General features: G+C 36.8%; 1 protein-coding gene across 2 annotated transcripts in view; it reads right to left on the reverse strand.

Moving 5' to 3' along the window:
* kcnq5b (potassium voltage-gated channel, KQT-like subfamily, member 5b) overlaps positions 1 to 7883 on the reverse strand; it is a 115510-nt gene extending 107627 nt beyond the window's left edge. Inside the window, exon 1 of one of the 2 annotated variants that reach the window (XM_048197131.1) lies at positions 6819 to 7883. In XM_048197131.1, the coding sequence (XP_048053088.1) occupies positions 6819 to 7171 (353 nt within the window). In that variant the 5' untranslated portion in view covers positions 7172 to 7883. The remainder of the gene's footprint in view (positions 1 to 6818) is intronic. The other variant, XM_048197130.1, reaches the window with a different exon arrangement.
* Positions 7884 to 15463: the final 7580 nt, after the last annotated feature.

Raw genomic sequence — 15463 nt, forward strand, 5'->3', positions numbered from 1 at the left:
CAAACTCATTCAGAATCAAATGTAAACATCCAAATAAATACCATACTTGTGCGATTAGACATGCTGCATGACGACACTTTGTAAAGATCCATTTTGAGGGTTATATTAGCTGTGTGAACTTTGTTTATGCTGTTAAAGGCAAGCGCGAGAAAAAAAAATCTATGGGGTATTTTGAGCTGAAACTTCACAGACACATTCAGGGGACACCTTAGACTTGTATTACATCTTTTAAAAAGATGTTCTATGGCACCTTTAAAATATTTACTTTCATGTACATTTTCCAAACTGCTTGTCCTATATAGGGTCACGGGATACTGGAGCCAAGCCTATCCCACAGGAAAACACCCTGGATGGATGGTCAGTCCATCCCAACTATTGGAAAATGCTAACCAATAGTCATATAGCTTTTTAGGCATTGTTTTAGCAAATTCATATTCGGTCTGGCTGTATTCTGGTGTAGAACTCTCACTTTGTAACAATCCAATTAATTCCTGCCCTACATTTATTCTTACTGAATACCGTTTCACTTTGAAATCCATCACATTTTTGATATAAGTGGATTGTGAATTGTAGTTCACATTGACTTTAAAGGGATAATTTCAGAAGAAGTCTTTTGTCTATACAATGAGTATTAGCTTTTACTGCATTAGCAAAAACATATCTTTTTATGTGTCATTTTTATGTGAACTGTCTTAAAATATGCATTACCTGTCTAGAAAACAGCTGTATAGAGAAAATGGTGACACAGTGATCTGCATATGAGTAATGTGGTATATGTGTGCAAGTCTGTGTGTGTGGGGGGGAAAGAGTACGGTAAGATGTTACAGCAAAACAAGAGCAGCATTTAGCCACTAAAAGGTGAATAACAACTCCACCTACAGACTTAAGATATGACGTATGATATGGTGTTTCATTTGACTTTAGTTACACAGTAAAGTCATTTTTTTTAAGGTGACCGCTATTTCAGAATGTGTCACGTTTCTATTTCCATTGAGATGCCTCAAACTTGACACACCTGAACCACAATGGCGCTTAATGACTGATGTATGAGGTTTATTTCTTTTTTTTTCTTTTTCATTCAAAATATTCACAAACTTGATCTGATATCTGATATTCTGATTCTCAAATATATGTACTTTTATATGTATTTTGTCTCACATTTATAATAATAATGTTATTTGATCAGTTAGTTTTCACTGCAATGCATAGAATCAGAGTCTGTTGGATTTACAGCAGGTAATTCATCCATCCTTCATAAAGACATGAAAGTTAGTGGCTGGTGAAGTTGAAATGGGAGAATTACCTATGCAATGTGTTTCTGATATGAATAAAAAACATCGTCAAATTATTTTGAATGTTTGTTTTATTCCATTGATTTTCTGCTTCCATAGACATCAGTATTTGACAAACAATAAGTATTTTACTACGCTTATGTGTAAATGTCTGAAACCTAAAATAAACATTATGTGGTTGAAAACACAACAGTTAGGATATATGATAAGTGCTATGTGAGTATTTCCCTGGCTATTTCCCAGTCAAAGTGCAAAAGTAGATTTGAATTTAGTAGTTGATCATGTGATGCACTAAACATTCTAATCACATCGTTGTGATCGTGCTTTCCAGGGGTTGGTTAGTTGTACGTAAATTACAACATAGCCCAGTTGCGACGTAAAGGGTCAACTTACGCACTACTAAACTACTACTATATTAAACTTAAAGGTGCTAAAGAGTTTTGTTTTATACATTTTTGCAATATTACTTAAAAGACTATTTATTAGGTGCACTGAAAGGAATAATATTAATATACATCATCTGTGCACGAGGTAGGGCCATAAAAACATCAGCCAATCGTTTACGCGATCATCGTGTAAACGATTGGCCCTCTGGCCTGTCAATCACTGCCATTACGTTCCTTGTGAGAGACGTGCACGGATTGGCCCTCTGGCTTGTTAATCACTGCTATGACGTTCCTTGTGAGAGACGTACGCGCTCCAGTAACTTTCCACAGGCGCCGCATGCATTGCTTTTGTCAGGAGTAACAACTGCAGATTATGATTTACCTGCGGTGAGTCCGACATAATGGATCCACTAACACGACACAGCGAATGCCGGTGGTAAACACTCGTGTTCCAATACTCGTGCACGCGTTTTGGGAGGCGTTCCCTCAAAATGAGCTGTGAAGGAGGGGGGTTGTTCTTACGCATGCGCTCATTTCAAGAACTCACTAACAGTCTTTGGTTTCTCAGTTGACAAAAAGATCCTCTGTAGCACCTTTAAATAGCATTTCGAATTTACTATTGACTCATTGAAGATAAACATTATATCACACCGGTGTGATTGTACGCATCAAAGGGTTAACTTATCACATGCCTAAAAAGGCCTGAAATGTCAGTGCAAGAGTGAAAACCAAAATGGTTAACAGTGATTTTTTTTTTTTTTTTTTTTAAACATTTGTCAAGTCTTATATTCTTGAAACAACGGGAAAATTGTGTCACTCCATAGACCAGCCAAATGCAGAATAATACTGCACATTCTTTGAGTTCTTTTAATTAGAATGATATTATGAGCACCATTTCTAAAAGCCCTTCAGAAAAAGGCTCTGCTCTCTGCCTGACTGACACAAATAAGGGCAGCATGGCCTCTGTCACTTTCCTTTTAAATGCCTGCTGACTCTTTCTCATCTAGCAGCTGTCAATCACTTTCAAGTGCCACACTTTTACGAGGCTTCGGGGCCAAGCATTTGCTGAAAAGCATTAGGCAGAAGGAAGTAGAAGGTGACAATTCTGGGAAGATTTGGGTTTTAAGGATGTAATGTAATATTTTTTAACACAGCGTTGCATTGGTGTGACAGTTTGTGTAAAGGTTGGCAAGGGTAACTTCTAATTTTTCCCATTTAAGGTTAAATGAAAACAACAGTGTTATATTACAGTGATGCTCATTTCTGAAATGCACCGTTAAAGGGTTACTTCTCCCAAAAATGAAATTTCTGTCATTAATTACTCACCCTCATGTCGTTCCACACCCATAAAACCTTTGTTCATCGTCGGAACAAAAATTAAGATATTTTTGATGAAATCTGAAGGTTTTTTTTTTAAATCCCGATAGAAAGCAACATAATTTCCACATTCGAGGTCCAGAAAAGTAGTAAAGATATCGTTAAAATAGTCAATGTTATTTTTGTTTTGTTTTTGTGCACAAAAAGTATTCTTGTCGCTTTATAACATAAGGTTGAACCACTGTAGTCACGTTGACTATTTTAACAATGTCTTTACTACCTTTCTGGACCTTAAATATGGTAATTACGTTGCTTTCTATGGGGGATAAAAAAAAAAACTCTCAGATTTCATCAAAAATATCTTGATTTGTTTTCCGCAGATGAACGAAGGTCTTGTGGGTTTTGGAACGACATGAGGATGAGTACTTAATAACAAAATTTCATTTCTGGGTGAACTAACCCTTTAAGGCAAGTGCAAATAGGATGCATGTATGACAGTACAGAGGAGTCCCACTCTGCTTAGATTGTTGAATGGTTTTGATTTAATTCTTTGAGTTTCCATTCCTCTCTCTCTCTCTCTCTCTCTCTCAGTGATATATTAGCAGTGATAAAGTTAATCCAGTGGGGCTCAATTGCACCTATAACGATCAATAGCATAGACAGAGCATTTAGTCAGTTGTGACCAAAGCTCCTAATATGCTGGTAGTATGGAAGAAGGGTTTCCTGATTAACCCAGAAAATCGCACCCCCAAGTTTCATCCCAAGGATGTCTCGTGAGGGCTGCAACACAAGGTTTTTAAAAGAGGGAGACAGTTTATACATCAGTGTGGCTTCTCTAAAGTAACTTCTGCTTCTGCTCAATATACTTACTAAATAATACTGTAATTTGCTTACAGTTAATTAACATTCATATTGACCCTAGGGACCCTCATAAATGAAGAACCATTTTTAAATGACAAAATATATTTCATGTTCTTTGCATATTGACCTGATATTGTAATTTACACAACATTGCAGGCATTCTATAGTGAAAAATGCAGGACCAGGAAATTACTTCACTTACCATTTCTAAATAGGTAGAGCAAAGTTTTTAAGAAGTAAAATCAGTGAAAAAAATATACAAAAGTGATGCCAACAAGACAACATTTTTTGTGAACTGTTCATTAAAGGTGCCATCGAATTGAAAATTGAATTTACCTTGGCATAGCTGAATAACAAGAGTTCAGTACATGGAAATGACATACAGTGAGTCTCAAACTCCATTGTTTCCTCCTTCTTATGTAAATCTCATTTGTTTAAAAGACCTCAGAAAAACAGGCGATCTCAACATAGCACCGACTGTTACGTAACAGTCGGGATCATTAACATGTACGCCCCCAATATTTGCATATGCCAGCCCATGATCGAGGCATTACACAAGAGCAGCCAGTATTAACGTCTGGATCTGTGCACAGCTGAATCATCAGACTAGGTAAGCAAGCAAGGACAATAGCGAAAAATGGCAGATGGAGCAATAATAACTGACATTTTAGTGATATTTGTAAATTGTCTTTCTAAATGTTTCGTTAGCATGTTGCTAATGTACTGTTAAATGTGGTTAAAGTTACCATCGTTTCTTACTGTATTCACGGAGACAAGAGAGCCATCGCTATTTTCATTTTTAAACACTTTCAGTCTGTATAATTCATAAACACAACTTCATTCTTTATAAATCTCTCCAACAGTGTAGCATTAGCCATTAGCCACGGAGCATAGCCTCAAACTCATTCAGAATCAAATGTAAACATCCAAATAAATACAATACTTACGTGATTAGACATGCTGCATGACGAACACTTTGTAAAGATCCATTTTGAGAGTTATATTAGCTGTGTAAACTTTGTTTATGCAGTGATAGAGTCGAGAGCTCGGGAGGGGGCGGAGAGCGCGCGATTTAAAGGGGCCGCAGCCTGAATCGGCGCATTTCTAATTATGCCTCAAAATAGGCAGTTAAAGAAATTAATAAAAAAAATTCTATGGGGTATTTTGAGCTGCAACTTCACAGACACATTCAGTGGACACCTTCGACTTATATTACATCTTGTAAAAAAATGTTCGATGGCACCTTTAAATAGATCTGACAGAAAATAATATCATAAGATACTAAAATGTAAAATAAAAAAAATGTAAATAGGAAGCCTGTTTAAAAATAATTAATAATACCCAAAATATTCCCTGATTTAGACCAATATATTAATCCTTATCGCAAACATCAGTAATATCACTCTATAATATTTTTGGCAAAAGCCTTAAATCTCTCGTTTCATACACTCTCATAACACACCTCCTCCTTATTATCCTTAATTATCTGAAGAACATGGTGTTTGGGCTTGCAAAGAACACTTGGTGAGGAATGAATTGTATTAGGACTTGTCCTAATACTAGAATAACACACAACAACAAGACAGAGAAAACAGTAATGTAACCTGCCTCAACATAATAAAAGGCTCTTTTGGGAATAAATAATGCAACACTAAGTGAAATTAATGCAATTAATAATCCTAAAATCAAATTGACTTCATCATGGGAGAATATATAAGCAACTGCAAGAATAAACAAATCACTGAAGGAATGAAAATAAGAGCTCCTGTTAGATAATATGTGCGGGTGTTGAAGCCTGTCCTTGTCTTTCAGCAGGCTGTGCATGGACACAAGATTTGCACAAAACCTCATGCCATCAAATGACATTGAAAATGACATGGACCAGGCTTTCACATTTAAACGAGAAATTAGATTTCTTTAGAAGAAGAGATGGTAGATCACGCAATTTGACTGACCATGACATAAACCTGGGCCACTTCTCATCTATTTGTGCCTTGAAGAAAATTAAGATGAAAAAGCATAACTGAAAAAAACACTCTTCTTGACTGAATCCAAATAAAGATAAACTCAGTGTTGCAAGCTTAATTACCCTTAGATCATTCCAAACCTGTTTTGATATTCCAAGTCTTCTGGAGTAATATAAAAGCTTTGTGTGAGGAATAGTCTAAATGTATGTTGTTAAGCACTGAATATCTTCTCCTTCAGTGGAAGCCATTACATTAAACTTGTGAACCAAATCTGTCCATTTCATGAATGAAGACTTGGAATATAGCAGATAAACAGGACCACTTTCATGATGCTGGAAGCTCAATTCATTCTAACTTTGTGGAAAAGAGTAACCAGGACATGCTACAAAACTTCTCCCTTTGTATTACAGTTAAGAAAGTCATCGGTTTGGAACAACATAAAAATGTTCATTTCAAAGACTCAGTTTGTGTGAGTGTGAGTGTGTTCATCAGTGTCTAACACATGAGAAGCTCTTGAAGTCTTTCAAGGCTTCCCCATCAGAGCACATACTACATCAGTCTTATTCTGAATGAACATTTCGCATGCCAGGTTTTTCAATTCCTGCCTTGACTTGAGAATTCAAGACCCAATCCCAAAAGAACAATGCAACCTTTTTGATGCAGTGATGTTTTCTGAGTCAGCTGAACATGCTCTGCTGTTATCATTACTCTCAGAATAAAAGGCAGCATAATAAACACAACATGAAGTATTATTCTCCTTAAGAGAAATGTGTAATTTACTATTTCATTCCACATCTTGTTCTCTGTATTTTGGCTTATATCAAACATACAGGCTTCTGCATTTCCCACATCCCAGGGACGTTTCCTTTCGTACGTGGCAATAGTACGAAAAAATCTTAAAAGCAACAGGTACGTTTTCTAGCTGGAAAACTTTGGGAAATTGAGCAACGCTTTGCATATCACACAATCACACTTTTAATAAACGCTGCACTTACACAAAAGCGTGGTAGATAAAAGCCCAGGATCTGGGTCTCTCCAGCACGTTGTACAGGTAGTTCTGAAACCTCCGGTAGCGCGCGTTTCTCCGGCCGCTTTGCGCGCCGTACACCAGAGGCTTCCCGAGCAGACTCAGCCGAGCGCCCTGCTTCCCCCGATCTCTTTCCGTGACCGATGCACCTGTGCCGGCATGAGATGCGGACAACAGGCCGTCCCCTGGCCGTGAACAATTGTTCTTCATTCTATTACCACATTCCACATGATCCAATCCGTAACTTTCGGCGTGGTGCCCAGGAGAGGTGTTCATCCAGAGGCCGGAGCCGGCCTCATCTCCGCTGTGGTTGCGGGGCATGGCATCACCAACGCGGTCCCAAATACGCGTGGCATGCGTATTGTTATATATCTGGTAGATGCAAGGGGAGAGCCGAGAAACTACCAACGCGAAATGTCAAAAACACTCAAAATATACAATTTACCTCCGGTCGTGACGCGCGATCGCGACTTTCTTCGCTGCTGGTATGAACACACTTCAGTAAATGGGAAGTGTGTAAAGTCACTGCTGGCGCTGACCCACAAGAAGAGCCAGTCAAAGTGACTAAATATTTCTGCAGTTGAGTCTTGCGTGTACAGCTCGTGTTACTCCAGCGCGCGCTCTTTTGATGTCGCTCCACTCACACGCTTTGCGTTACTGCGCACAGGAAATCAACCGTGCCATTCTGCGTGCTCATGCTAGGGCACATATAACGCGTTACCGTAATAATCATGTAAATACTCCCAAATCAGCAACCGCTTGCGACGCGAGCCTGCGATAATCTCACACTACAGGTACTTCATTAAATAATGACATGGACATAAGAAGTTCAGTGTTTCGGAGGCTGCAGATAAAGCTGACGGTTGAAGATTCATCCATGGGTTTACATAGTCAAATGTTTATTTGCATAACAACTCGTTCTTGAAATCGACATGGACATGAACAAATAAGTTATAGGCTACAGATACCGTGCCTCCAATGACAGACCTTTCAGGAATCATCGTGATAAAAAGTAAAGAAAAACGGATGCGAATTATTAAGATGAGCTGTGTAGCCTATCAGTGCTTTAACCCTTTGAATGTCAAAGCAAACTAATGGACGGGAGTCTTGTAAAGTTTGTTTCTGCATATTATGTTACATAAGGAACGTTTCAGCGTTTTTAAATGTTCATTTAATTTCAGAATACACCAGAAATCGCGTTCGCCTGAAGAGGTAACCATAGCAACACTATATATATATTATATATACACACACACACACACACACACACACACACACACACACACACATATGTCGGCTCTTTCAAAAGACATTTGCGCGAGACTAAAGTCAACAAATTGAGCCCCATAAATGCTATCGTTGTATAATTGATTGCATAATTTGCACTCCAAATAAAACTGAATATTAATTATAAAGTTTCCTTTTTAAATGAAGGCTCTGCTAAATATTTAGGCTATCACATTTCCCTTTTATCCAGAGCCTCCGTAGTATAGGCTAACTGTCAGACAGCCCATGTGACTGAACCCAAAATAAAAATCCACACGAACACTGTGTTTTCTGTGTGGGCATGCTCGCCCTCCCCTACAGTTACTCTGATCTCCTGCTGTATCATAACGATCCATCTGTGAGGGGAAAAAATAAATAAATAAATAAATAAATAAATAAAAAATTGGCTACATGCTTATTCATCTTTTTATCTTTGGGAATTCCGCCATCGTTAGTAATATGCAAAAGAGCAATTTGAGTCTATTTGATTCTCAAATAAGATGCTCTTGAGTTTAACTGTCATGTCAAAGTCGCCGTTCAACTAGTGCTTAAGAGGGAGAAATAAAGTTTAATCAGCTGCATACCAACATATTTAAGTGTAAATCAGTAACAGTAACAAGTGTTAGTGGCTGCAATACGGCGTTTGTATTAGGGATTCTTCCATCAATTTAATTGGCTTTCAGTTAGAGATTCAGTTAAAGATTCACCGTTAGAGATTCAGTTAAAGATTCCGTTATGAATCCTATGCAGCTGTCACTGATGGGGGAAACGGTGGCTTTGTGTTCTTCTTCTGACCACGTGCTTCCTCTAATTTTCTGTTCAAAGCGCCTTCTTGCGGTTCAGAATTAGTAAGCATATTGTGTGCTACAGTAAGCAACATCTTGTGCTGGATTTGTTCCATCTAGGCTGAATTACACAATTAAGAGCGTTACCAGGATGATGAAACCAAATGAAGAGTTTGGTTCCAAAACGCAATAACTCATTGATTCATTTGAGTAAAAAGGTGTTTTCTTTACCAAGAAAGTGGCAAGATGAAAACCACTATTTTCTATTTCAAACTTTCACATAGCATCTTTTGGTTATAAAAACATTAAAAATTCAAATCTACATTTTGATTTTTAAAACGTTTAGTTTATTTCCCAAAATGCAATAAATCCATGACACGTTTTTTTTTTTTTTTTTTTTTTCAAAATGCAATTAATCCATCAATATAAAAGGTATTTTTCAAATTGAAAATACATAAAGTAAGTTGATTCACATATATGACAGAGTCTAAACTTTGCCAATATTTATCTTATATACAGACATTTTAGGCTACTAAAAATACATTCAGCCGTTGCTCCCAAAATGAATTCAACGGGTCATCTTGTTAAAGCAGAACTAAGTAACTTTTTTTTACGTTCATAAATAGTTTTTAAATAGTCCTTACAATGGTTAATTGACTTGTAGTGGTGTGTTTGAGGCGTGCACTAACCCCCTCTGGCACGTCTACGCCAGAAAACAGCACTTGCAAGTTGAGCTGCGCCGACCCGACACAATCTCGCCTCATGTTCACGTTCACACGAGAGTGACAAAATGCTTTACGGTAATTCAAAAACAATGTATATATTATGACTTTATAAGACAATTTCGAAAATTACCCACCTCCATCGAGATTTCTTGTACTGTATTTGCAAAACTACTGCGCTGGTGAGTTTTGTAGTCGTTGTAGTATTGGAGTATTTTACGACAGTGTGATTCACTGAAGAAACCTGTGGGGGGAGCTTCACAAATCTTACTGAGTTCCGCTTTAATGTTATAAATTATTTGTCATTACCGATTGAAGAGTATCTGGCGCCACTGCACGGTTAAATAAACGCATTTGCCAAGTACATTGGTATTAAAAACTGCTTTTTAAAAAGCCTTCAATGTTTACAGTGGGTGGAATGGTGCGCTGTGATTGGTTGAGCGGATATATCGCGTTCTGCAGAAAAAGGAGACTGGCGTTTGTCGCGTTTTGGAAAGAAAGGGAGAAAACATGACAAAATAACACAACGGATATCGCATTTTGCGCAAAAATAATAAACGACTTTTCAATTCCGACCAGATACAACACTGATTTTGGCGAAAACTCATTTTTTTAAAAATGGCATTTATCACATTTTGGAACCAAACTCTTCAAATTCAGTTGCACTGTTCTGTTCTGTTCTGTGTCCCCTGAATGTGTCTGTGAAATTTCCGCTCAAAATACACCATAGATTTTTTTTTATTCATTTATTTAACTGCCTATTTTGGGGCATCATTAAATATGCACAGATTCAGGTTGTGGCCCCTTTAATTCTCGTGCTCCCCGCCCCCGGAGCTCACGCTTGCCTTAAACAGCATAAACAAAGTTTACACAGCTAATATAACCCTCAAAATGGATCTTTACAAAGTGTTTGTCATGCAGTATGTCTAATCGCTTAAGTATGGTATTTATTTGGATGTTTACATTTGATTCTGAATGAGTTTGAGGCTGTGCTCCGTGGCTAAAGCTAACATTACACACTGTTGGAGAGATTTATAAAGAATGAAGTTGTGTTTATGAATTATAGCATTCAGACTGCAAGTGTTTAAAAAATGAAAATAACGACAGTCTTGTCTCCGTGAATACAGTAAAAAACGATGGTAACTTTAACCACATATAACAATACATTAGCAACATGCTAACGAAACATTTAGAAAGACAATTTACAAATATCAATAAAAATATCATGTAATCATCATGTCAGTTATTAATGCTCCATCTGCCATATTTTGCTATTGTCCTTGCTTGCTTACCTGCATAAAGTCTGATGATTCAGCTGTGCACAGATCCAGACGTCCTGCCCTTGTGTAATGCCTTGAACATGAGCTGGCATATGCAAATATTGGGGGCGTACATATTAATGATCCCGAGTGTTACGTAACAGTCAGTGTTATGTTGAGATTCGCCTGTTCTTCGGAGGTCTTTTAAACAAATGAGATTTATATAAGAAGGAGGAAGCAATGGAGTTTGAGACTCACTGTATGTCATTTCCATGTACTGAACTCTTGTTATTCAACTATGCCAAGGTAAATTCAATTTTTAATTCTAGGGCACCTTTAAATTAAAGTAATACTGTTATGTTTTATAACAGGGCTTCAACAGGGTGCAGGTTTGTTTTGGACAATTTTAAACGTCCCCAGTCACAACTCAGCAATTTCCACACGTCTTAACTATACCACGTGGTGAAGGTACACTCAGATATGAATACATAAACAATAAAATAATAATAATAATACACTTGCAACTTACTTAGTGCTAAATGAGTCTAAAATGCAAAATAATAGTTAAATATAATTAAAAGTTTAAAAAGTTGTAATTTCTGTAGTAGCCTATAGCTTGTGAATTTTTTGTTAAATGCTATTTTAGCTTATCTCATATTTATGTTGTTTTATTTTTGTAATGTGATTTTTCAAAGTTGAATAGTTTTTTGTAGCTAGGCCTAATGATGGTGAATTGTATTAAAACCAGAACAAAAATCCTAATAATAAAATTAAATCATAATCATTATTAATGTAATAGAGAACCCAAAACAATTAAAAACCAAAAATGTATTGTCCCCATTTTTTTATTAAAAGATAATAACAAACAAGATTTCTGGGATATTTTCATCACTCAAAAAATGTAGAAAATGTCCCAGGTTTCCATTTCAGAAATCTGGTCACCTTATTCATGACTCACATCAGCACAATCAGAATCTAGACACATTTCTGTAACTCTCAAAATTAAATTAACGCTCCTTTCTTCTCTTATGTGTCATTTTTTGATGAGTGATCATTTGGCTCATTTTGGGCTGCATTCCATTTGCTTCTCAACCTTACATCCAATGACTCAGGATCTAGCAAGAATGCGATGGAGTTCCAATCGGCTACATTAGAGGCATAATTACCCTCAGACTCACATTCTTTCTGGCTCATCAAGGGCTAAGAATAGAAATATACACCTCACCATCTTCGTGCTACAGGACTGGTGTTAATGAGACTCATTCTCTGTATTTTTGTATTTTATATTGTGAGGATCTTGAGAAAATTATCCAGTAAAGACCACACTGGAAATCACTCCTGCTTGCCATGACCTCTCTTGTTGCAACCACCACCATCACTTGCTATCAGTCATGAGTGGAGCACTGGGGTCATTGGCTGAACACAGAGACATGTATCAGGCTAATTGCTGTGACGCAAGCTCGCGAGGCGGCAGGAAAGGACATGCAATCATGATGCACTGCAACATAGAAGACTATGGACAAAAGGCTATAGGTTAGGTCAGCTATGAATTGCACATTGTTACTTTTTGCTTTAGGCAGAGTTTGATAGCCTAAATGGTAGCCTAAGTACATTAATGAGGTCTGGCTATGTGTACTAGGCCTACAGTATCTCTGTTTGAAGTAGCATGATGTGGACATTTTTGGTTCTTCATTTTAGAGTTAGTTAGGGCTAGTTCTCGCTGGTAATTAACTTTAAATCTACAGTCTAAAATTATGTCCAAGTCCAAATTATTTGTATTTGCTTAATTCTTTATTGACCGCATGGTTTAGTCTGAGCATTGCAAACAAAACAAGTCCTGACATGATGCTGAGATCGAGCATGATTATCCACAGCGCTGATTCTCTGAAGAATTGTAACAAACGTCTGCCCTCTGCTGGTGAGTGAGGAGAACTCACACGACGACAATGCAGTCAGCATTGGTATGGCAATAAGACTGAGCAAGACTAATTGTCACACTTACACTAGTTACTTTATAACTTTGTACAAAGTTATTACACGTGTTGTATCTCTGTTGTAACTAAGTTTAGAGTCAAAGTCCTATTACACTGATTTCTCCTGCAGTGGTTTTGTATGTTGGTTTCAAATACCCAATTCAAACCCCTTAATACAAAGACAAAAATTCCAATTTATTCAGGCATTTGGGGCAAGCCATTTCTATTTTCTATAAGTTGTAATGTGTCGTAAATGTTACAAATTTGAACAATTCATTTATTACAATATTGGCCAAAACAATGATCTAATTTGAATGTTACCTTTTATATGTTTTCTCTTTAAATTTGGCATTATGGAAGTTGCAATTGCCTTTTCGTCCCTATTGTGACGTATATCTGAGTGAGATGGCTTCTTACACAAGAAAAAATGTAGGGCGGGATTTGATTTCGTCCATCAATAATTGATTGGATTGTTGAATCATTGTGGTTTGCGACATTGCTGATTGTCCTGCCCTCGCGACAAATATATCATCGTCAGAGAAGAGAAGAGATGTTGTTGCTAGAGGCTGCTATTTTGAATAAAGATTAGAAGACACATCAATGACAATAAATAAATAAATTAAAAAGATGTGCACAGGTAATAAATACTGCAATATTCCATTAAAAAGAAAAAAGTCCGTTTTTGTTTCATGGTGACTTTTAAAGGTGCAATGTGTACATATTTGGGAGGATCTATTGACAGGAAAGGAATATAATATACATAACTATGTTTGCAGGGGTGTATAAAGACATGTCAACACGTTTAGTCTTATTGTTTAAATCAATTTTCTTGATTTTTTTTATAGTACCATGCTTTACCATGCCTCAGAGAAAAACACTATTTTGTCAAGTAGCTAACATAGCATAATCAGATGCAGCTTTATTTTTATTAACATTAATACAGAATTTAAAATTAATTGCGTGCCATTTATCAACACAAGCCATCCAGCATTTATTATGATATTCTAAGATCTAGTTTACTGCAGTGTGTCTCAAACAAGTGTCTCGCAGCAGCCGCCGAGCGAACGCACAAATTAACGTTATAACATAATTTTCAACACACTCAAATGTATCTTATATGATAAACGGAGCTGTGTTACCTCATACTCATGACCGGAAAAGCGAAAGCAGCGCTGACGACTGTGGCATAATAAAAGTTCTGCTGCTCGTGAGGCATATGTTGCGCAATCGCTCCAGTGGCCTCATTCAGCTCCCACAACACTCGCTCCTGCTCTGCTTCATACTACAGTAACATTAATAATCGCATTCATTAACATGATTTCTTCCCGGTTCCTATCCCAGTTGTTTCCACCGGCTGTGAGGTGGAGACCACATGTCCCAAAATTGCGCGCTAAATCATCAAGCTACGCCTTTGTTTTGAATAGGCCTCTAGCGACCTCTAGCGGACAGAAATCTTACATATTGCACCTTTAAGTATCTATTTTGCGGCAGCATGTTTCTGCAGTAGCCCTAAACGGACAAACTGCTCTACAGAGACCCTCTGCGGTCTCAGACGATGACGTATTTGTCCTGTGCTGGCAACCGTAGCTTCTCTATATTGCAATACACAATCTCACCGCTAGGTGCTGCTAAAATTTACACACTGCACCTTTAAATGTAGAAAATAATAAAAAGTATCACGTAAGGGGGGGGGGGGGTAATCCAAAAGTTGCGCTATTTACATCTTTAATTGAGATTTTTTTTTTTTTTTTTTTTAGATAATGATTTCAAGTAGCACATTTAATCTAAATGTGTATAAATGGTAATAATTCAGTTCAGTTTGTCACTTTATTCACAGCAACCAAAAAGTGCGGTAACACTTTACAAAGTTTCTTTAGTTAGCCTACATGAACTAACCATGAGCAATACATTCGTTACTGTATTTACTGATCTTCGTTAACGTTAGTTAATGTTCATTGTTTGTTCATGTTAGTTCATAGTGCATTAACTAATGTTAACAAGATTTTAATAATGTATTAGTAAATGTTGAAATTAACATAACAAAGATTAATAAATGCTGTAGAAATGCAGTTCATTATTAGTTCATGTTAACTAATGTAGTTAACTAATGTTAACTAATGAACCTTATTGTAAAGTGTTACCAAAAGTGCTTATAGGTTCTGAGCAGTCCACTTAGTCTCCCGGTGTTTGCAGCATTTATTATCTATAAATCGTTATATGAGCACTGCAAGGTTTTTTCATCAGACCCTTATGTTCTGAATTCTGCAAATGTGTTATATGTTACATAAGAATTAAATTATGAAGAATGACAAATTGCTTTTTTCGGTGTTGTATAGCCTACAGTACATTTAGCTAGCTGTAATTTGAGTAGTGTGTCATATAAGGCTTTGCTTTCTCTCTATATACAGTATGTTCCTATATTTAATCTTTCCACTCACATACATGTATAGCAGTCTCATGAGAAATTAATCATTAATAATTAATAATTAAATATATATATATATATATAATTTTTTTTTTTTTTTTAGTACTTAAGAACCATGTGGCCTAGATAAACATGATTGGTGGGAAATAGATGGAAACTTCCTGTGATTCTCAGATAGCTAAT

Source organism: Megalobrama amblycephala, linkage group LG7 (genome assembly GCF_018812025.1).
Source record: "Megalobrama amblycephala isolate DHTTF-2021 linkage group LG7, ASM1881202v1, whole genome shotgun sequence".
Lineage (NCBI taxonomy): Eukaryota > Metazoa > Chordata > Actinopteri > Cypriniformes > Xenocyprididae > Megalobrama > Megalobrama amblycephala.